The 24,941-nt window shown below is 34.5% G+C and overlaps 1 protein-coding gene across 6 annotated transcripts in view; it reads right to left on the bottom strand.

Annotated features, from left to right (window-relative positions):
- PHF14 (PHD finger protein 14) overlaps nucleotides 1-24,941 on the bottom strand; it is a 209,207-nt gene that overhangs the window by 161,879 nt on the left and 22,387 nt on the right. For all 6 annotated transcript variants that reach the window (XR_006211374.1, XM_007076662.3, XM_007076664.3 and 3 more), the window contains exons 5-7: nucleotides 10,417-10,576; nucleotides 4,863-4,974; nucleotides 1,565-1,702 (exon numbers count right to left, since the gene is read on the bottom strand). Coding sequence is in view for 5 of the 6 variants with exons in the window: in XM_007076662.3 (XP_007076724.2) it covers nucleotides 1,565-1,702; nucleotides 4,863-4,974; nucleotides 10,417-10,576 (410 nt within the window). In the remaining variant the exon portion in view is untranslated. The remainder of the gene's footprint in view (nucleotides 1-1,564; nucleotides 1,703-4,862; nucleotides 4,975-10,416; nucleotides 10,577-24,941) is intronic.

Here is a 24,941-nt window from a genome sequence, read left to right as displayed (position 1 = left end):
TTAATTATGCTTCTATGTCTTCCTAAGAGCTGTAAAAATGCTCAAAATTTATCCAGTACCCTTCATCAATTAAAGTACAATTCATAAGAATCAAAGCCTGGTACAAAAACACGTATCCAACACATAACTGCTATAGAATTCATTTATTCATAAAATATATCCCTCGGGGCTCCTGGGTGGCTCAGTCAGTTAAGCGTCCAACTTCAGCTCAGGTCATGATCTCACGGTTTGTGAGTTCGAGTCCTGCACCAGGCTCTGTGCTGACAAATCAGAGCCTGGAGCTTGCTTTGGATTCTGTGTCTCCCTCTCTCTCTGCCCTTCCCCTGCTTGTGCTCTCTCTCAAAAATGAATAAACATTAAAAAAATGTAAAAAAATATATACCCCTCAAAATCTGCTCAACAAATTTTCATTACATTATCTTTTTTACTTGTTTCTTGTCTACAAAATAAATGGGAAAAGATAAAGACCCAATATAAATATATATATATTTTTTATGTAACACTGAAAATTTATCCAGTAAAAGAAGGAACACAACCAAAGGTTTATAGGTATACCACAGACCCACCATGAACAGATAATAAGAATTACCAAGCAAATACTCAAATACCTATCTAACACAAGAACTTAAAGAAATCAACAAAACTCAGTCTCAGGACTCCTTAACAGTCTTCAAAATTATTGAAGACCTCAAAGAGACCTATGTGAGTTATTTTATAGATAGTCCCCATTAGAAATTAAAAAACAAAATTTTAAAACATTTATTCGTTTTAAAATAACAATAATCCATTACAAGTTAAGATGAATAACACTTTTATTAAAAATACTATAATTTACGTATACACAAACTCAGTGAGAAGGGTGGCACTGTTTTATATTTTCAAATCTCTTTAATGTCTAGATAGCTCACTTTATTAAAGATGGCTGGATTCTCAAAACTATTTCCACATTCAGTATGTTATATTGTTATACATCATATAATCTCTGAAAATCTCCACTGTTGCTCATGAGATAATTAAGAGTAAAAAATGTATATACTGTTTTCATATTGTTACAAAAATAGTTTCAACCTCACAAACCTCTTGAAAGAAGATTAAGGAGTCCCCAAAATGTGCTTTGAAAAAAAACTGTCTAATCTAAAACTAATAAACCTGGAAGGAAAATTATAAGATTAAAAACACTTGCAAAGAGATAGAAATACAGATATTGAAGAAAGGGTAATGATTTTATTTAAAGAAACAGAGCAAAGTTATCCAAACATAATTTCAGATCCTCCTATAAAAAATGCTGACATATTAATGCTTTAAAACAACTTGGATTATGTTTCATTTTACCTGTCAGATCTCGCTATAAAAAGTTTAACATGTTTTCCAAATGTCTAACTAGCTTTAAGACTAAAAAACTCATATATTGTTTACTCTTGAAATTTTAGACCAGTGATCTAAGCAAAGACTTTAAAAATACGCTTGTTAATTTCTTCTATCATGCACACCTATTGTAGGACATAATAGAGTTATGAGACATCTTATGAACATATTCACCAATGATGGTTTTAAATAAACCTACCTCTTCTGCTGCTGCCTCTGAAAGCAGACCTTCCTTCTGGGCACAGGTCACATGGAAATAGGCTCTGCACATCCCTGCATCACAGCTAATGCAAACTCCAGTTCTAGCAAAACGAGGGTCTTCACAGAAGCTACATTCCTAGAATGGAATAACAGGAAAACTCTCAGAATAAAAATATCTCTAAAACAAGACTGCATTCTCATACAAAGCGTCCATAAAATACAAATAGTGAATCAATAGCATATCAATAAAACAATAACTGTGGGCAAGAAAAGAGTTTATATGAAAAAATTCTCTCTAGAATTCTAATGAACCAAAATTCCACTGATACAATAATGATGACACTAATAATAATAATAATAATAATTATAAGGATTTACTATGTGCTAGCCACTATTCTAAACACTTTACATATATTAACATATGTAGCCATTTGATCCACTATTCCACACTAACATATGAAAGACGTATTACCTCCATTTTACACATGAGAAAACTGAAGACAGGTTAAGAAATCTGCTCAGAATAACACAAAAAAATAACTGTCAAGTCAGTCTTCAAACCAGAGTAATCTAAAAGTCATTGTTCTTAACCATGAAGCTATAATGACTTGAACAACATAATACTGCTTGGAAAATGAAAGAAAATAAGTAAGAAGCCAGAGAAATTCGCCAAAAAAAATCTAGGTACTGGAACCAAAGAAATCATTTTTAAAATATCTTTCAGAGAATTAAAAAGTAATCTTATGTAAACAATCTGATGAAATTGGTTGTGATACACAATGTAGCCAACTAGTTAAATCCTTTCTGAATACAAAGGGAAGAACTGTAAAACTGAAAGTTTCAACAAATGAAATTTCCCCCAATCCTCCCCAAATTTATTTTTTTATCCTTTTCACTATCTATACCACAGAGAGAGAAAAAGAAATCTAGTCTTAAAATATAAACTACTCTAATGATAGGAATCTTCGTTTAAAAAAAAAAACCTGCTAAACTGTGACAGATTGCCAGTAGACACTTAAAGAAGAACTGTTTAGTAAATATATTCTAAGTAAATTAAATATAAGGGAAACATATATAGAGGAAAATTAAAAAGTTTCAGTAGACACTAAAAATATCATTTTAATACTGTAACAGTAAGTAACTACCTAGCAGGTAGACAGCACCCAACTGATACATCAGCAATGAATGAAAACAGCAAGAATAGGAATCTGGGTATAGATGTGAAAATATACCCAAATCCTGACACTCTACTGCTTGGTTAAGGATTTTTTTTTTTTCTAGTAACAGTAGGAGGCATATGGTAGGATGTATCAGCAAATAGTAATGTAAACATGAGACCAAAAAAGAGACAAAGAATGAGACAGAAGGAGAGAAGATGGAAGAGAGAGAAATGGAGAAATTAAATTATTTCAATAATGTCAACAGCACAAACAGATCCAAAGTACTTAACAAGTTCCCAAACTAATTTAATGTAATACGATGAAATTGAAGGGATTTCAGAGTGAATACAAGAAAAAATTTCCTGACAAAAAGTCTTATAAAGACTATAGAACAATCTAACAAAGAAATGGGAATCTTCTTCAATTGCCTGAATCATTTAAAATGCTAGGAGAACTATGCTAAGCAACTGAGAACACAGGGGAGAAAGTAACCAGGATTAGGAAATGGATAGATAATGTGGTCTAGAAGAACTGTCCCAGTTATAATTCACATCACTGACTGTACCAATAAGCTAGAGAATACATAATTTTTTTACTCTACTTTCTAATCATACTTCAAAACAAAAGAAGGTGATAATGAAAAATCAGCTGACGATTATATATTTAATGATTCTCTTTTTCAGTTCAGAGGTCATTGCTGGTTTCAGTTATATGAAGTAATATCTGGTTCTTGTTTTTTTTCATTGCTTCTAGATTTGTAATTATGATAATAATGTGTGCCTAATGAAAATTACTTAAGCCAGTCCCTTCTAGGCTCTGTGCCTGTGAATTCTGAACCTGATCTCAAAAAGCAAAAACTTTCACTTCCAATAATGGTGGACTAGGTAATACTAGGTAGGTATTAATCCTGCTAGAAACTAGAAAATGTGAACAAATTTTTTTTTTTTTTTTAACTATAGCTTAAGGCATTAGAAAGATAACAAGATAGTACAGAATTACCTGAGGACCAGGAAAGTAAGTTCACTGCTTGGGCCTGCTTTTCTCCCTGGGGTCTTTAACTAATTCTGGAGAAAAAAGCTGCATTCAATAGAAATTACCCAAACTAAAGCACAAGAGTAATGGAGTGAGGCTGGAGGGTGAGGGATGGGGGCTATGGTTAGAGCCTGAGGAGAATATTCTACATATAGCAGCAGAAGCTGTCAAATTTTTGAATTTTCACCATCAGAATTTTCCAAAAACCTTTAAGTTTCCCACCCACCTTAATGTATTACTGACACTATCACAGTCTTCCTTCCCAATTTCCCAAGGGACAGTAATGGAAGAGAAAGTATCAGTGCCTAATTGGTTCTAGTATTCCAGGGATGTCTATAATAATTATATACCTAAGTTTAAATTAATAAGTGTATTTTTTGTTTGTTGTTTTTATTTTTTGAGAGACAGAGAGAGACAGAGTGTGAGTAGGGGAGGGGCAGAGAGAGAGAGGGAGACACAGAATCCGAAGCTCCAGGTTCTGAACTGTCAGCACAGAGCCCGACTCAGAGCTCGAACTCACAGAAGGTGAGATCATGACCTGAGCCAAAGCCAGAGGCTTGACCGACTGAGCCACCCAGGTGCCCCAGTAAGTGTATTTTTATCACTTATAATCCTAAAGCTCAATCAATAAAAACCAATTTATAAATTATTGAGGCTGAGAATGATTTGCAAGGCAGGCTATGCAGTCATTTAAAAAAAAAAAAAAAAGTCCTTGAAACCTGAGTAAAATAATAGGTGTCCCTTTTCCTCTTTTCATAATTTTGGTAAATTTCACTTCAAAAATAAAGTCAGAAATTAGGTTTGTATTTGATCTTACTGATCTGAGAACTCATGTGGACTAGGGAGTATACTAAATACTACAAAAATAGAAGTAGTATCAATTATCATTTTACCCCATAGGTAACTCTAAATTAAGAATACATGGAAGAATTTATAAATTACTGGCTTTCTGGGAAAATTACTAACAATAATAAATGATTTAGGGCTAAATGTTCTACAAATAGTATCATTACTAATAAGCATTTCTGTAGTGAACAACGATATCAGTAAAAAGTCATATAACAAATTTTTCTCTTTTAGACAATCAAAAACACTTTGCCTCACCTTGGCACCATATTTGGAATAGTTCATTTCTGTCAGTGTTACTGGTCGTAATTTGTCAATATCTCCAAAGGCTACTCCAGGAACATACAGGGCACAGACAATATGAACCCATCTATAAGGAGAGAAAAATATGATTTTGCTATCAAACTTTCATAAAATGCCCACAAGGAAAATAAACATAAAACACATGTGTGCCATCACAAGTAACTACTGAAAGAATTCTATGGTCAGACCTTTACAATCTCCCACAACTGAAGAATATGGAATAAGCACAACTCAATAAGCACTACTTTTCTAGCAGCTTAGCCCAAGCTAAGAATTAACAACTATAATTGCCTTTCACTTAAATTCACTGCACTTTGCACTTACCTGTTATTCTTAAATATTTGCACAAAACCACTATACAAATGAAACGTCATTTTCTTACTCATGGGAAGATTCACATTCATTATTTTAAGCTCTCTGAGAAGGATCCTAATTTAAGAACTGTGAAGTAATTCTGTAGTAAGTAAAATTGCTCTTTCTTGTTACTTTTTTCTAAAAGCTGTTGGAGAGGCCATCAGAACAATTTAAAATTTGGGTGGGGGGTGGGGTGCGCCTGGGTGACTCAGTCAGTTAAGAGTCCGACTCTTGATTCTGACTCAGGTCATGATCTCATGGTTTTTGAGTTCAAACCCCACATCAGACTCTGTGCTGGCAGCAGGGAGCCTGCTTGGGATCCTTTCTTTCCCTTTCTCTCTGCCTCTCACCTGCTCGTGTGCTCTCTCTCTCTCTCTCTCAAAATAAATAAACTTTAAAAAAATAAATAAAACAATTTTTGGTGGTCATCCTTTCTTTCTTCCCAGGTTAAAACTGATTGCTAGAAGACTGTAGAGAACAGTTATATAAGGAAGTCCTATCTCATTCAACTAATCTGCTCACCATTCAACCTTTGTACTTAAACTTACATGCCCCACATACATTTTTTCTTAAGTCTGAATGATGCTGCAACACTAAACAAAGAATGCTCAAAGTTTTAGTACATGAAAAAGCTGCAGTACACAGAATGGGGAGTTGATTCTAATTCTTTTTTAAAAGCTGCACTAAAAGTGCATTTTAGGAACCCTTTGTTTACTTACAACCATACAATATATGGGATCAATGGTTTTAAATTTTTAAACAGATCTATATCACTTCTTTAAGAAAGAAGGTAAAAATGAGATGGCAAATCTGTCTTCACCTTGTGACTATATTAACAATAAATTCTGCTTTATCACAGTTTGAGAGGCTATCATTGCCACATGGTTGTGTTTTGTGACACACTGTAAGTTTTAAAAGAAGATGACTAAGAATCATTTTATAGAGGTCCTGGGGAAAATAGTTACGAATCTTTAAAAATTATCTTTTTTATTGAGAAGAAATTCCAAGATTTTGAGATTTTCTTGATAGACTGTTTTAATTCAACCTCCCAAATGCATCCCGCGGAGTTCAATATAAAGATACACATCTTCAACAAGCAGCTGCTTTCTCAATTTAATTTGCACAGTTTTTTCATGCTCCACTGGTGTATTAAATGCCACTGTACTCTGCAGGAGTTTATCTTTGATAAACCCAACAGCTGGCTGCTTGCTTCCTACTGACCTTCTGAAAATGTTTTAGTACAAGCCATGCAAGTACTACAAAACTGCCATTTCAGTGTGATTGGCACACAAGTGTATCATTTCCCCAAATCACTCATGTGAGGATGCCAACTTGGGTCTTTATTAAAACACCCATCAAACAGCTGAGACAATTTCCATCCTTTGTAATACCTGTTGTAAATATTTTTTTGTTCATTTGTTTAACTGCACAAACTTTAGAACTCTATAATTAATACAAATTGAAAAATCAAAAAGAATAGTCTTGTTACTTTAACATCCATTTTGCTTGGAGCTATGATGACAGATGTTGATTGGGGAAAGGAATAAAAAACAAGCACCACATAAAGCCACGAAAAAACAGAGAGTCAAAATTGTCATAGCATAGAAACTATTAATAAATTCTTTTAAATTCACATATTTTAATAAAGAAAACTAACCAGATACTTATCAAAGGCTCACTCAGAATGCGAACGATTTTATTTTTAAAATATCTGATTTTTGAGACAGCGCAAGTGGGGGAGGGGCAGAGGGACAGAGGATTCAAAGTGCTGCTGACAGCAGTGAGCCTGATATACGGCTCGCACTCAGGAATCTAACTGTGAGATCATGACCTGAGCCAAAGTCAGACACTCAACCGACTGAGCCACCCAGGCATCCCAGAATGGGAACTATTTTAATCAATCAAATTTGATTTTGAAACACGTGTTTGTAGTGCTTTTACAATACGTAAAATAAATCCACTTTCATTGTCATTTTCATTCCATTTATTCACTCATTAATCAATTACTAAGTCACTGCTAGAAACAGAGCACCACAGAGGCAGTTTAGAAGTTACAATTATGTAATGTGAAGTGCTTTCAGCATAGTGTTGTGCATGCTATCTCTAAGTTATTAGAGTCTATTATTTCCCATAATCAGACCACTTAGAGTAAAATACTCTTCCTAAGGAATGGAATAAAAATTTAATGACAAAAATGTACTCATGGTTTTCTTACATTAGATCACATCATTTCCTATGTAGAACTTGCAGCTCCCATCAGAAACAAAGGGTGAAAAAAAGCCCATGTGATAGAAGTCAATTTCAAAACTTCTTTCATTCTTTCCATATATTGTTCTTTCTTTCCTCCCATTTTCCATTTGAAACTAGAATACTATATGGCTTTGATCAAATCTTCTTGGCTATTTTTTTGCCTTGAATCAAAGCATATCAAGCTTCAACAGTATCCATCAAACTGTATCAAGACCTATAATTTCCACCATAGCCTACAGGTAAGTGTGGGTATCAATGCAAATAAAATGTTCAAATACTACAATGGAACTTTTGCCAGGCCATACCATCAAGGTAGTGTCTACATAGGTAAGACCCATAGCAGTCAGTGCAAATATTTCTCAGTAAATCTAATTAAAGAGGCCTATCTTTTCTCCATATAGAAAAAACTTTACAAGCTATTTTGTGGATTATAATAGCATGACAAGACAAGTACTTTATAGTTTTCCAATAGAACTTTCAAATTATGAACAAGAAAAGAGGTAAAACAAATTCTCTTCCCTAAAAGCAAACTGTTTTCCAAAGTTGCCCTACTTATTCACCACAATTTATCACCAAAAATTTCAACTCTTGGAACGAAATAGTTACCACAAGTAATTTATGCAGCTGGTACTCTATGATTACCTTAAGAAAGTAGAACAATATTGGTAGTAATAAAGCACTAGTAGCAGCAGTGGAAGCAGGAGTAGAAATAAGGAGACATTTATTAACCACTTATGTTCCAGAAACTGTACTGTTTATAGGAATCACCTCATTTAATTCTCTCAAAAGGGCTAAGGAAATGGAGGTTTAAAAAGGCTTTATCACATGTCTATAATCACAGTTGGTAAGGAAAGACCAGAATCCAAATATAGGCAGTCCAACTTGAAAGCACATACTTCTAATGCTGTAAACTCCCTAATTCTGGTCCAAGTCAGTGCAAATGTGAAATAATGCCCATGTCAATGATACAGACTAAAGATTTTATCTTCTTGGATGGGCAATAAGGAAGAAGAGGTAAGATTTTTAGCCATTTTTCCCAGACATCAACACCCAGGGTTCTCCAAGATTCCATGGTAGATTCTATGTTGTCCCAACAATCTTATACGGCAACATTTCTCACGGGCTTCCACTAACTCAGTTTGAAAAATAAGAAAACTATTTTTTACTTTACTAAAGTAATATGTATTAAATTTTAAAGGCTATCCTTTATTTTGGGATAAAATGTATATCCTATCCTTTTCAACATTAAAATATGGCAAACCATTCTGAAAATCTGTATAGGTTATCTTGTTCCCATCCGAATATTAAACATGTTTTTAAAAAAATGTTGAAATAACATTATATCACAAAATAAAAAACAATATATTTTAGTACTCCTCTTATATTGGGGAAGGGGGGATAGGCAGTGATCCATAAAATAAAATTTTAATCATCTATTCCAGATGGTAGTCTCTCGGGCAAAAACCAAAATCATGGGAAATGTCAACACTATTATGACAACAATCTCTCAAATTTAATAATAAAGATGAGTGTGAACATAGTGAAAAGAACATAGGTCTTTGTGCTAGTTATCAATTTACTGCCTCTCACCTCCAAGTCCACCTGTAAATATCTGCTAAATATTAAACAATGGACAAAATCCCTTTAGCATTTCTCCTTCACAGTGAGCATGATATTCTCCACCTGTAAATATCTGCTAAATATGAAACAATGGACAAAATCCCTTTAGCATTTCTCCTTCACAGTTAGCATGATATTAAGCTGTCTTAGGAGAAGTTGTAGACAGCACTGCAGGAGGAAGTTATTTCTCACCAGGGATGAAGAAGGACATCTGCCAGTGCTCTGCCTCAGCCACATACACCTACTCTCTGTGACCTCACAGGCCAAGACTGGAGACAATTTTTCTGTGGCTCTTTTAACACAGACACCACACACTACAGACATCCCACCATTGCCCCAGCTCCCTCTGCAACCTGTGCCTAGACACCCACTTGCCAAGAACTAAAGACCAGTTCTGGCCCAAGCAAACCAGCAAACATCTCTTCCCTCTAGTAGGTTGCAACTACACCTTCTCCAACAAAGTCTGAACCCCAGTCTGTGGTGGGGTCTTCTAGGTCGGTCATTCCCTGGTTACTCTCCCTCGGCCTTAGGATATCCTTTAGAGTTCTTTTATATTATAATTACATTTCTTTTTAATTTTTAAAAATGTTTTTATTTACTTTTGAAAGAGAGAGACAGAGTGAGAGCAGGGGAGGGACAGAGAGAGACGGAGACACAGAATCTGAAGCAGTCTCCAGGCTCTGAGCTGTCAGCACAGACAGAGCCCGATGCAGGGCTCGAACTCACGAATCATGAGATACTGAACTGAGCTGAAGTCAGACACAACCAACTGAGCCACCCAGGAGCCTCTATCATAGTTACTCTTTATCATAGCTTAATAATTCTGTAAATTAAACTTTCCCTTTTAAAATCACTGTATGGGTTCTGTCTCCTGATATACTCATTAAGTCAGATAGATCTGGGTTCAAATTTGACTGTTCATCAGCCTGTGGCCTTGATCAAATTAAAATTACTTAATGATCTGAGCCTCCGGTATTATACCTATAATATGGAAAACTTTAGCCCCTATCTCATCATAGAGTCATTACTGGGATTAAATACAACTATGCGCATAAAAGCAAATACAGATAATCAAAAAATGGCCTTTTCTCCTCCTTCCCCTGATGTGTAGCCTACTACCCATTTACTCTATGCCAAAAAAAAAAAAAAAAAAAAAAAAAAAAAAAATATATATATATATATATAAAGACACAATCAAATCTAAGTGTGTAACTGAAAAAATTATAAATAGAAGAAGACACATTACAAAGCAGACACATTAACCCATCAGAATTATGACAACAACCTTCCAGCATCTGTCTCCTTGAAAATTCCATCCTGATTGGGACATAGTTCACAGCTAGGGGAAACACCACATTTACAGGCATCACAAAACCAAGGTTCAGTGGAGTTTTCAGAAGCTGAACTCATAATTGAGTCACTCTCTCCGTCAACTCCATAGCAACCTAAAAAAAAAAAAAAAAAGGTATGATTAAATAATTTATAAAATCACAAAACAAAAAGTGGAAAAAATTCTGAAAAACTAATGGTTTATAAAAATGATATTAAAGTCAAAACACATAAGTGAAATTTTATAAAAATACTTTTCACCTACCATAGTATGCACAAGGAAACAACCTTTTGAAAGAGTTTTAGATCTACTGAAAAAGCATTACAGAAGTAGAAAAATACACAGTTCTTTTAAAAAAATTTTTAATTTACAAAATTACGTAAAAATAGAAGTTTTCATTAAAAAGAAATCAGATTACATCTAGGAACTATTGATTAACAAATATTTATTGTGCTCCCTTTGTAATGGACACTTAAATTTATATAAGACCATGTTCATGCAAAACAAACATACAATCAAAGAAGCCTCTAATGAACTTTGGAGATGGCAGTTAAAACAAAAACCCATATAACCATAAACACAAAGTATTAATAAAAGGAAAATAAGACAGAAACCCACACAGACATAAATTAAGGCTATAGAACAATTTGAATAGCTCGGACTAGAGTCAGACAAGCTGGGTTCCATTCATAGCTGAGCCAACTTCTAGCTCTAGAAGATAGTTCATCTTTTTTAAGCACTTACAATTCTATCTTCTGTAAAAATTTATTCATAATTCAAATTAATGAAAACGAGAAATTACTCTTTTTCTGTTTAACTTAATAATCTGAGAGAAGTTAAATTATTTAAGCAGAAAATGTGATAAAAATTTTTAAAGATCCTCATAAGCATACCAAACAAACAAGATTAGTTAACATAGGTCTCTACATTTTATATTAGGTCATGTTATACTTCAACTATCTTTCAATTATTAAAAGCAAAAAGTTTCTTTATCAATGCAAATATACATGCCTGCAATTATAAATTATATTTAAAGTTACTATGTGGGTTACTTGCTTCAGCAGCACATATACTAAAGTTACTATGTGGGCTTCTAGATCTGGCTAAACTTTTTATAAAATCAAAAAGATCAATCTTAATATTGAACTTAAAAAGAGTAGATCAGAGGGGCATCTGGGTGGCTCAGTCAGTTAAGCATCTGACTTCAGCTTAGGTCATGATCTCACGGTTTGTGAATTTGAGCCCTATATCAGACTCTCTGCTGTCAGCACAGGTCCCACTTCAGATCCTCTATCTCTGCCCCACAAGTGGGGAAGGGGCAGAACAAAAAAACATTAAAATAATGTTTAAAAAAATAAGCAGTAAAATAAACATTAAGAACAAAAATAGTAGATTAGATGTCAAACCTGTAAGCCAACAGGAAATTCAGGCACAACACCACTGTTAACATTTTGGTTAAGATCAGGTTCTCATTAAAATTCCTAAAACTCAATTTTATCAATGAACTCTGTGTTAATCAGGCTGTTATTTCCTGACAAACCAACCAAACTCACTAGAAAGTGATGTCACGGGGTGCCTGGGTGGCTCAGTTGGTTAAGTTGTCTGACTTTGGCTCAGGTCATGATCTCACAGTTCGTGAGTTCAAGCCCCGCATAAGGCTCTGTGCGGACAGCTCAGAGCCTGGAGCTGGCTTCAGATTCTATATCTCCCTCTCTCTCTGCCCCTCCCCTGCTTGCGCTGTCTCTCTCTCTCTCTTTCAAAAATAAGTAAACATGAAAGAAAGAAAGAAAGAAAGAAAGAAAGAAAGAAAGAAAGAAAGAAAGAAAGAAAGAAAGAAAGAGATGTCACATCCATTGTCATGAATAATTCTTTATCAGTATAAAAATACCAAGAAGATGTATTGGCATGAACAGAATACTGATAAATATGGAATCCAATGAAGGGCAACTGAAAAGTTAAGAGATAATTTCACCCAGACTATAAAAAGCCATTCAACCTCTTGATGATTTATAATAAAGAGCACTGGTGACTACAATAGTCATGACTCCTAAATAGTTTTCTTTTCCCTAAATGATACCTGACACAACACTTCATGTTATCTAATTTCTCTTCTTCTAGAAAGAAAAACACTATGCTTATGATAAAATATCCTTAAGAGAAAAAAAATTAATGCACAAATGGTAATAAATTACAACTTCATTCTAGGCCTGATGTATGCCCTGGTCATCTTTAAGCTTGGGTATTTCTCCAATCTCCTAAGACACATTTATTACCTCTTCTAGATAGGTTGCTTCTATACAGATAGCCAAATTATCAACCACTCAAAGATCTCTAGCCAGGTTTATTCTAAGAAGGTAGTCTAAGTGCCAAATTTTAAGGGGCATCCAAAGTGACCTCCAATAAACTAAAAAAACAAAAAACAAACAAAAACAAAAACATACACACAACAAAACAAAACAAAACCACTATGAGAAGCATATATACGCAATGATCGTCTGTCAAAAGACTCAAGACTTAGCACACAGGTAAGTTTATATGCATGCAGTGTAAGATGTGATTATCTCACCTGGTTACACACTAAATAGACAATAGGAGCCTAAACTAGAGAGTATCTTCTCACAAATACCAAAGATAGCTAATTAAAATAAATAACTATATAAATACTGAATTAAATCACCCAGAAAGAACTATACACAAATAGAAAATAATTTCATCTACTCCTGAAACCAATACTGCACTGTATTTAATATTTAAATTTTAAAAAGGAAAAAATATGGATATAAAAAGAAAATAATTTACTAGATGTCATTAATTTACTAGATGTCATTAATAAGTCAATAGTCATATGTAAGTATTTTACACAATGCTAAAAACTGAATATAGATTATAATTAAAATAGGCTGGTAGGCAGAAAACTAAAAAGTTGGTTTACAACTATGACTTATATAAGCTGCCTCAAGCAGATGCCATTAATTGTCACCTTTATGCTATTCAAAGGCATAAAGGCAGAACCTTATGGTTCCTTAACCATAAGGTTAATCATGTTAACCAGGACCTTAACATGATCTGAAAATTGTGCAAAAGAATGCCAAAGAAAAGATTTCTAAGGACCCAGACTACAGTACATAAGATTAGCCAAGAAATAAAAACTCATTAATTTAATATCATTAAATTGTGGTTGGTAATAATCATCTTCACTTCTGTTTAGATACACATTTTTTAGATGGCAAACCCTAAAATGAAAAGGAAATATAATTTTCTTCTTGAGAGCAGTTATTATTGACTGTCACCAATAAAATAAAATTTTTCAATAAAGGCAACAGTAAACAAAATATTGTATTCAAAGCAAACTCAAAAACAAAATAAAAAATAATCTGCTTTTTCAAAGGGTTATACAATACTACAAGGAAAGAATCTATTTTCTTTATAAAATAATGTTCCTTTGAAGTAAATTCTTTCATCTGTATTCACACAAAGTAGGCAATTACCAAAATAACAAAGCCCCCAAGGGGCTATCTATTTTATTCATTTCATTCACCAAAATCAAGGTAAATCACAGAAAATTTCTGTGATTAGAACACAGAAAATTTCAATTCTATTTTTTAAAGAATATTCTACACACATAACAAAAATTTGCACAGAGATTAAGCCACCTACTTACTAACAACCTCAAGAATGATTTTTGAAGGATTCTCCTTGGCAATTCCTGTTCCGTAACCTAGAAGACTGGTACTATGTAAGTTCAAACATCAACCAGCAGGTGCGTACTTCTTCTTCAGCTTCAATAAGATTGTGAGATTTATAGAGTTCTTCACCTGCCACTTTTCCAGTATTTCTCTGCCATGCCTATTGGGTTTACTGACCAAAGTTCTAACATGTTATGTCCACTCTTAACCATTTTAATTAATGACTAAATCCATTTTTTAGAAGTTTATTTATTTTGAGAAAGAGAGAGGGGAGTAGGGGGAACGCATGTAGGTGTGCGCACACAAACAGGGCAGGGGCAGAGAGAAAATCCCAAGGCAGGGCTTCAATCTCAGGAACCATGAGATCATGACCTGAGCCACAGAAATCAAGAGTCAGATACTTAACTAAGCCACCCAGGTGCCCCAATGACTAAACACATTTTAAGATCTTTTTCTTTCTTCTATACAAAACAGAATAGAAACTACCATAAAACATGTAATTCTACCTATGTAATTCTACCTATGTAATTCTGAGTAGAAGATGCAAAAGTGCAGAGAATTTTTTTCATTTGGGTAAACACTTAAAATTAATAGACATATAAAACCTATTTCATATAGTTTTTTCATGTTTTCAAATGTTTGGACATTCAGAATTTGAAAACATGTTTCTATGGCCATCTAATTAGGATCAACCTCTGAGCAACACATGAAACCTACACAGATTGTATTTAAGGAAAACTAATATAAATGTGTCTACAATTGTTCTGATTTATACAAGGGTATGGATAATCCAGTGGATTTTTTTTCCATTCAACTTTTCCCAGGGGAGCAGAAGACCTGCAGTCTTCCAACTTCCAACTATGTAACTTTGGATAAACCACATCTCTGAGACTGAGTTAAACTGATCTGCAATATGTATTCAATAATATCTCTCCTAATTATCTCTCAGTATGGAAAGAAAAAAAATAGGAACCCAAAAGTTGTCATTTAAAATTTTAAAACATTTTTTCCGTTCTTAACATCCTATCACTAAGACCTCAGATTTTTATTAAAAGAAAAAAAAATTTTAAGTAATACTATTATTTGAGAAAAGATGTGTGATACCTATGACAAAACATAAAAGAACCACAGCTCTTGCTGACTTATAAAGTTCAAGTGGTTATAACTTGAACGTACTTTACCACCCAATAAACATTCACAAGATATATTTTTGCATATACTAAGAAATACAAATGGTCTAGGGCTAGTTAAAAGACAACAGACTGAAAATGAACAGGGGGAAAATATCTCTTAGTAGACCGTATCTCATTTAATGCATCAGCTAAGCCTAAGGTAACTGCTGCCAAGTGCATTACCTAATGCTCTATCACATACTATATGACACATATGTGACAGTTTTCTTCACACACAGTACAATCAGTGTATCAGGATAACTGACATTACACTCAGGGGTACCCTACTATTACAAGTCAGTTATAAGATCTTGTCACAAAGGTGTTTATACTAAATGACAAGTTGGAACTCTTCGATTTCAAAAAGAAAAGAGCTTCATCTATATTTGGATGAAGAGAGTACTCTGAAAAGTAATCAGACAGTTATACATTTTATAAGCAATATTTCAAGTACTGTCTTATAGCAAAATCTCGACTTAAACACTTCTCTTAATTATGCTTAAGAATAAGTATATTAAAAAGACGAAAAATAAAAAGAGGAAAAATTAGAAGAAAAGATAAAGGAACTATACCAAAACACTAACCTATGGTTGTCTGGATATTAGGACTATTAGAAACGTTTCTTCTCTCTGTTCTACATTTTATTTACTATCTGTGTATTATATCAGGATGGACAGTTTTCTCAAAAATGAAACATTCAGGAAATTTCTGTTTAAACCATGAGATGTTTAAGAAAAAAAAAAATCCATGGCTGAATTATAATATAGAAGTTTGTCACTTAGGCACCTGAATTTAAAACAAACAAAAAACCCAGCAACACTAGCTTTCCATTATACTTCAGAAAATTTCCCTTTCCCTGGATTAATTTTATATAAAAATTCATTCTGGAACTTAAAAAGTAGTACAGAGAGATTTATAGCTATAACTGTATAAAAATGAACATTCTAACATTGAAAAATACCACAAAGTTAACAAGCACAGGAAAGGGTGGAAAAAATATTTACAAGAATCAAAAATATTAGCAACACATACAAGACAAAGGATTAACATTAAAACAAATTCCAGTAAATCAATGAGAAAAAGACAAGTAGAACCTATTAAGAAATGACAAAGGAAATGTACAGCAAGTAACAGAAAATAAAATGCAAATGACAAGATACCAAACCTCACTCATAATAAGGTGAGTGCATATTTTAATAAAATGAAAGTCTCCAAAAGATTAAAATAAAATTTACTAATATGTAGTGTTATCAAGTAGTTTGTACACTATTGTTAAGAATATAAATAAGTACAGTTTTTGAAGGTCATTCTGGCAATTCTTTTTAAAAGTTAAAACATACTTATCTTTTTTGTTTGTTTACATTTATTTATTTTTCAGAGACAGAGACAGAGCACAAGTGGGGGAGAGGCAGAGAGAGAAGGAGACACAGAATCCAAAGCAGGCTCCAGGCTCTGAGCTCTCAGCACAGAGCCCAACGTGGGGCTTGAACTCACAAACCACGAGATCATGACCTGAGCCGAAGTCGGATGCTTAACTGACTGAGCCACCCAGGAGCCCCAAAACATACTTATCTTTTGATTCAACAATTTCACTTCTAGGAATCTATCCCACAGAAATTATTACATGAATATGTATGACACATACTTGTTAGTACTAAATATAAGTAAAAAACTAGACACAAAAAGAAAAATAAAGACATCGTTGAACAGTTCTATAACTACGTACATTAAAAAGAATAATGTATCCATATGTACTCACATGAAAAGAATCTCAATATTAACAGATTAACAAATAAGTGAAATAAGACAAGTCACAGGGGAAAAAAAGTCCACGGTATTTGTACCATTTATTTAGATAGAGACAGAGCCAAGCAAATGCATAAGTGATATGTGTATTCACATATATACACTGGAGCCTGAGTGAAGGGATTCCCACTGGTCAAATCTGGACAATTTAACCATCAGAAAGCACAATCTGGTAATAGACAATGAGAACATAGTAATACTGAAAAGGAAAAATGGGAGAAGAAATTCTCTACAAAACAAATGCTGCCTAATAAACGCAGAGGAATGACAAAATTAAAAACCCCATCTTGCAGCTACATACATAATAAATGATTCTGGCAAGAACTCATATGCCACTATGCAAAAGATTACTGGAGAAAAGGATATTAATAGTCTCCAACTTGTTATGCCACAGATTACTGATTAATTACCAAAAGAAAAACAAATGGTTTTAAAATGGAGAGTTCTAGTTGACATCACCTTAACTACCATCAAATTGGCATCATAGTTCTTTTCATGTGGTGGTAAACATCATCAACATAGTATTCTTACCAAAAAATGTTTAAACTGAATCTAATCATGAGGGGGAAAAAAACCAAAAAAACAAAAAAAGACAAATCCAGGTTGAGGGAAATTCTACAAGTTATTCTAAAAAATGGCTTAGATTCTTCAACACATGGTCATGAATGACTCTAAAATGTGTTTTAGATTAAAAGAGACTAAGACACAAAAAGCAACGCATAAACATGAATGGATCTTGGATGGGGAGTAGGACAGTACCACAGTGGTAACAGAGGTATAGAGGTCACAAGAAGAGTTTGCATATTACTGGCCATTAAATTAAAGAAAAGAAATTTAACGTTTATTTATTTTTGAGAGAGACAGAGCATGAGCGGGGGAAGGGGCAGAGAGAGGGAGAATCCAATCCCAAGAGGCTCCAGGCTCTGAGCTGTCAGCACAGAGCCTGACATGGGGCTCGAACTCATTAACTGGAGATCATGACCTGAGCTGAAGTCAGATGCTTAACCAACGGAGCCACCCCGGTACCCCCCCATTAAATTTTTTTTTTAATGTGTTTACCTGTATGCACATGAGAAAGCAAGAAAAGTCTGGAAGAATACACGCCAAAGTTTTAAGTATGTTTATCTCTATGTGGTATGGAAGATGTTCATTTATACTGATATGTTCTACAATGAAAATGTATTTATGTAATATAACAAAGTTAAATGAATAGCACCTGTAGGGGAGTTAGACTACCAGGGAGGGATTGGTGTGAATACAGACCAAATTAATTAGTGATTTCCTATGCAAAGAGAAGCAAAATTCAGATGAAGAACAGTAGTTCACTGTTTTTACTTTATGTACTTCTATGTTTGCAATTTCTGTACATATTTATATGTTACTTATATTTAATAAGAAATATTTTAATAAAAATAATTTTTCAAATCTCCTAGTAACATAAGACAGTAACACTCATTTAACACCTCTACATTTAGGTTGTATTTATAGAACATAAGGAATCTGGGTAGAGGGTAGAGCATATGTGAAAGCCCCCTAATATTGGAAAGGCAAGTCATTCAAATTGGCAGGTTATGGAATCTAAAAGAGTCCTGCTGTGAGTGTGAACTTTATTCTAATGGGACAAAATGATTTTAAACGGAATAATATGAACAGATAGGCATTTCCGAAAAATTAGCCCTGAAGACAGTAGGAGAGCTGGAGCAAGAAGAGGCACATCTGTTTAGAAGTTAACACCCTAGCTCCCATCTGCCTCGAGTCTCAACCTTCTACTGGCTTAGACACCATTATTTTTTGTTTTCAGAGTTTCGTTATCTCTTCCTCTCTATGCTTGCTCCCAACCATTTCTATAAATAAATAAAAAGCCTAAATTTCTAAAAATCTCTTGGTGAGTCTGTTACCTGCCTTATATGAGAAAGTATATTTTATTCTACAATGCCCTGGCTCCTTGCCATGACCTACACCTGCAGCTATAGTAAACTCCAGCATGACATCCAACTATGCATTCTCCTTCTCTCTCAAATTTTACTTCCTTCTAAACCAATATCATTCAAAGGATGATCGTCCCCACCTCCTGCAGGAGAATCCTGAGGTTACCTTTTAAAACTGTAGATAATAGAGTCCCACCCCAGGCCTATTATATCAGAGTCTCTAGGAGTAGAAACCAGAAATCTGTTTTAAACAAGCACCTCAGGTGATTCTTTTCCACAATGAAATCTGAGACCACTGGAAAGAACATCAGATAACTAAACAGATTATCTCTATTCTAAAAAGCATTAATATGTATTTTGTACACCACCCAAATATCAGTCACAACCACAGGAGAAACAGAAAACATATAGGAGATTTAGAATCTGACTACATAAAAAACACAGGTACTTGTTAGCAAGATATTTTCAGATTCCAATCCTTATATAGGTAAAATGGCTTCAATCATTCAAGACTCTATCTCCAAACAACATATTATCCCTAATTCATGTAGCTGGCAACAAATAGAACAAAAAGTATTTGCCATGATTCTTTACCACAGGATAAACAACCACAAATTCATCAAGGTTTTACTTCACATTTTCTTTAAAAAAAAATAAATAAAAAAGAGGGGTGCCTGGATGGCTCAGTCGGTTGAGCTCAGTCCAACTTCAGCTCAGGTCACGATCTCACAGCTCATGAGTCTGATCCCCTGCGTCAGGCTCTGTGCTGGTCGCACATAGCCTAGAGCCTACTTCAGATTCTGTGTCTCCCTCTCTCTCTCTGCCCCTCCCCTGCTGTGTCTGTCTCTCTCTCTCTCTCAAAAATAAATAAACGTTAAAAGAATTTTTAAATAATAAAAACTATATGTACATAAAATATCTCTAAATTGTCTAACACTCATTTCTAAAAATAAACAAGGTTAATGATGGTCCTAAAAACATTTTTCACAAGAAATATAACTTGTCTATACGAATACAAAGTAATCTCTGCTTTGATGAGCTTATTTTAATGAAAAGTAGCATAATGCTGAAAAGCAAGGAGCCATGTAAAACTGATTTCTAAATGCAAAGAAAAATTTGCATTAACAGTCCATAAATGAATTTAATAGTATAAAATGTGGTAAAATTCATAAATACCTTAAAATTTCATAAAAATAAAAAGCAATAAGCTAAATGCAATATATTCAGAAATATATACTTTAGTGCAAGGATCAGCAGCCTATCCTTTGCATATCAAAATGATAGGATGCAACAGGAATTACTCAAATAAGAGAGCTGAAAGCTATAAAGAAAGAGGGAAGGAGAAGGGACAAAAGCAGGGAAGGAGAGTGTTTCGGTCTACAGAACCAACAGTTCCAGCCAAGGAGATACCTAACTAGGTGTTTCACCTGATAGCCCCTTGCTAGGTGTGTCTCACCTGACTGCTCCTCAGTGCTGAGGACCTGCACCGAAGCCTCCTGAAGTAACCTTAAAGTTACCCTTCGCTCACTGTTATACTAAAATCTCCTCCTATGGGCGGAGCTTTCTGCCATTTTTTGAACACATGATGTATGCACTAGCATGTCGACATGTTAAGCATGTACAATTGAAACAGAAGCACCTATGTAAGTTCCCTACAGTACTCCCTAATATGCTAAATAAAAGCTTCCTGTACTAACCCCATGGGAGACAGTACTTAGAGAGCTGTCTTCCTGTTTCCTTACTTGTAACAATAACAATGCTTTCAACCCTTCCTCGGGTTGTGTTCAATTTGATGCACCCCAAGCAACAAACCTCTTGAGTTCAGTCACAAAAAGAACACATGCAACTGACTCACAACTCACAAAGATTTACCAATAAGGTATGTTGCACTCAATACACCCATAGCACAGAATCTATAATTCATTTATAAAACTGTATTCTTCACTCTTATTTTACATGTTTTCTTTCCTCTATTATATATAAACAGCAGAGACTATATCTGGTACATCCTCTAGTTTCCTAGCACAAAGTCTTAACATTTAAATATTTATAGAATCGGGGCACCTGGGTGTCTCAGTAGGTTAAGCGTCCGACTTCAGCTCAGGTCATGATCTCACAGTTCTTGAGTTTGAGCCCCACGTTGGGCTCTGTGCTGACAGCTCAGAGCCTGGAGCCTGCTTCAGGGATTCTGTGCCTCCCTCTCTTTCTGCCTCTCCCCTGCTCAAGCTCTGTCTCTCTCTGTCCTCAAAAATAAATAAACATTAAAAAAATTTTTTTAAATTAAAAAAATAAATATTTACAGAATATTTAATATTTAAATAAATTTATTTAAATGGTAGTTAATGTTTACATCAACACCATAGAGAAAGCTGTGCTCACCAAATCTCTCCCTTCAATCCTCTCTAGGTGGCAAAAAAAAGCAATACTAGAGAGATAGAAATGTTGATGGGACCTATGACTCAAAGACAGCAACAGGGAAGTCTAGTACTGGGGAAGTGGGGGTACACAAAAGAGTACTTTCAATACTTTCAGTGGTGTATGTACATAATAGATATTGCTACAGTCAACAGAAGGCAGGTCCTGGAGGGACTCATGCATTAAAGCCCTTTGTCTCTCTTAGTCCTTAGTAGAGAGAACTGGTAGGATCCCAAGTGATTCCATTAACCCTTTCCCCTGTTGACTTGTGGTTAAGTTTCTACCTTTGTTAGTCTGGGAACCTGATAAAGAGTAGAGTATCAATTGTGTTACTTGGAAATATTGCTTATGGTAAAAATGACTCTCCTTGGCAGACTGCATCTGAACTGAAAGTAACAATAAATGGGGGCGGGGGGGTGGGGGGAGGCATATGCATAGCCCAAAGAAGATGGCTCCCAGATGACTATTTGCTTGCTATAGGGACTATTACAAAGACTCACAAAAAATGAAGACCTTGGAGGCAACCTGGGATTGCGTTCTTTTAGCCTTCTCAATAAACTGGTGCTAAATATGCCCAAAGGGTAGCCCTGAAAATTTTAAAGTTTAGATACCCTGGTAATCATTGCAGAGCTACTTCTCTGTATTATCAATGGAACTAATGTTTTCATGTGTATATGAAACATCCTGGGATCTTGTCAAAATACAGATTCTAATTTAGAAGGGACCTGTGAGTCTGCATTTCTAACAAGCTCCCAGGTTACACAGATGCTACTGCTTAATGCTGTGGATCCATGAACCATACTTTGAGTAGCAAAGCTTTAAAAAACTACTGAAATAGGTAAGAGTGACATTTTAATTTAAATACTAGGAGTTGCAGAACATTTTTAAAACTTATTAACTTTAAATACAGCAAGAATTGTTATACAGGGAGAAAGACCTTGAAAATGAAAATAATTCAGCAGTCATGAAAGTTCCTATTAGGATAAGTGAAGAACTGACACTTCTAAGAGGCTGCTAACTCCATTTCAGGGGAAGACAAAATTAAAATGAAATAAGAACATGGTACACCTAGAAAGAGACAAAAAAACAAAAAAATCTAAATTATCTGGATCAAGTCACAAGTCATGACTTATTTTTTCAACTCAGGGTCTAATTAACATGGGCTAACAACAGTGTAATGACCCAAAAAGGGTCCAGAAGATATATGTTGACCAAGATGAATATTATTAGACTGAGAATTATCATCATTACTCCTTCCCAGAAGATAAAATCAAACCAAAGATTATTAAGCAAGGTTTTTGTTTTATTTTTATTTTTCTATTAGTAGACTCCACTGATGTAAAACTAGTGATGATGAAAAATTCTTCATAGCTCTATTAATCAATATAATTTATTTCTAATACTACCTAAGTATTACCAAAAATAACTTAAACGGAGACTGAGGAGTATATCCATATCAAAACAACCCTTTCTCAAACATACTACTCAATACTACCTGGTAAAGGAATTTTTTAGACTAGACAAACACAAATAACCTATAGGAAATCAACTTAAAAAGGATCAAAGTATAGGGGTGCCTGGGTGACTTGGTTAAGCATCCAACTTTGGCTCAGGTCATGATCTCACAATTTGTGGGTTCAAGTGCCGCATCAGGCTCTGTGCTGACAGCTCAGAGCCTGCAGCCTGCTTCAGATTCTGTCTCCCTGTCACTCTGTCCTTCCCCTGCTCACACACTCTCTCTAAAAAATAAACATTAAAAAAAAGAAAAGAGCTATACTCTTAAAAAAAAAAAAAAAAGGACCCAAGTACCATGTTTGATATGTTTACTGACAAACACCCTATAAGAATTGTATTAGAATATATTAACCATCACTTTAATTCATGTCTACGAAAAATACATGAATGTTTAATCACACTTGTCCCCTGAGCCAAAACATAATGTAAAATTACCAAAACTAGAAATGTTTCAAGCTATTAGTTCTAACTCTAGTAAGAAAGCAAGGGGGAAAAAAAAAAAAAGAGGGAATAATATAATCACAATTATACAACACAATCTCCAACATTAACAAAGGAAATGGGAAATTACACTAGAGGGGAAAAGTTGTAACATAATTTAAAAAAAAAAAACCTCTCAAGAATTATGTTTTACCTATGATTTATAATTTGCACCTTAACTTTGAATTTATCTGAAGTTCACAAAATTCACAAAACTACCAACAAAGCAATAATACCACAACATATTCACCTAAAGAGGTAGAAAATTATTCAATTTCCCCATTTATTGTCTTTCTTATTTATTTATTCTACATATTAGCTACCTCTCAAAACACTTACAAAGCTTCACACTCAAGAGCATTAATTTCCCTTTCCTGTCTTCTCTTTTTCCTTCTTCCATAACAAAAATAGGTCACCAATTCTAATGACTCAGTCTTAGAAGAAAAACGAGCAATCATTAGCAAATACTTAAGAACATTTGGAACTTGAACTGCCATTAGAGCTGGTTAAATGAATTATGCAGGAAAATATGCTACATGACTTTACAGACACAACTTGCTTTGACCTAAATGGAATTACCACTCATCTTGATCATCTTTGTCTGCCCTGTCTCAGAAAGAGTTTTTGGCTATTTTTAAAAAATCAGAACTACCTTAAAATAAGGTACATTTGACATAAAAGAGGCTATTCAACCTGAAGGACAGGTCCCATTATGAACCTTTAATACAACTCTAAGCATGTCAAGGGTACTAATGGGGTGCCCTTCCAGAAATCTACATTTGTTTGCACAATGAATCTACTGGGTAAGAACTCATACTAAGAATCCAAGGTGCATTAAGTCTGAATCAAAGACAACAGAACATAGAGGTAGTACATAGTACTGGTCCCCAGTGGACTCAGGCTTGAGTCCCAAAGGCAGGAGCTTTAGAAGAGTAATTGCTTTACTATTATAGCTGTGCAACCTTGAGACCACAAGGCCTCAGCAGTCTGTGCACCCGCACCAAGAGACAGCACCCTCAAAACAGATGGGGAACTATATACATTCAAATACCTCCAGAGAAAAAGCAACTGACAAAAATGAGTAAGTGATCTGGGAAAGGATTATGGTGAGACAAACTAGGCTTCACCAGCAGGAGGCAGCCCTATTCAACTCTAGCAGACTGTTGCCCTCAGAGGAAATACTGCTGCCAGCACTTTAAGAGAAGTTTGAAATCCAAAACGTGTGAAATAAATATCCCAGTTTTTCAACGTTAGGAACCAATTCAATTTCTTAAAACCACTGTGCTAGCCTTAGAAAATATATCCATGGTCAAACCGATGACCTATGAAGTAGAGATAGTGCTTTCGGCATGGTGAGAAATCAACAACATTAACAGGAGTGGTCATGCCTGCATCACACATCAGCAATGAGATTTATGGATATAAGCAGTGGTAACATATTTGTGATCAACAGTGGTGATGAATACAACAAACACATC

This window comes from Panthera tigris, chromosome A2, assembly GCF_018350195.1.
Source record: "Panthera tigris isolate Pti1 chromosome A2, P.tigris_Pti1_mat1.1, whole genome shotgun sequence".
Lineage (NCBI taxonomy): Eukaryota > Metazoa > Chordata > Mammalia > Carnivora > Felidae > Panthera > Panthera tigris.
The sequence above is the reverse complement of the archived record's forward strand: the minus strand, read 5'-3'. Positions and strand labels throughout refer to the sequence as shown.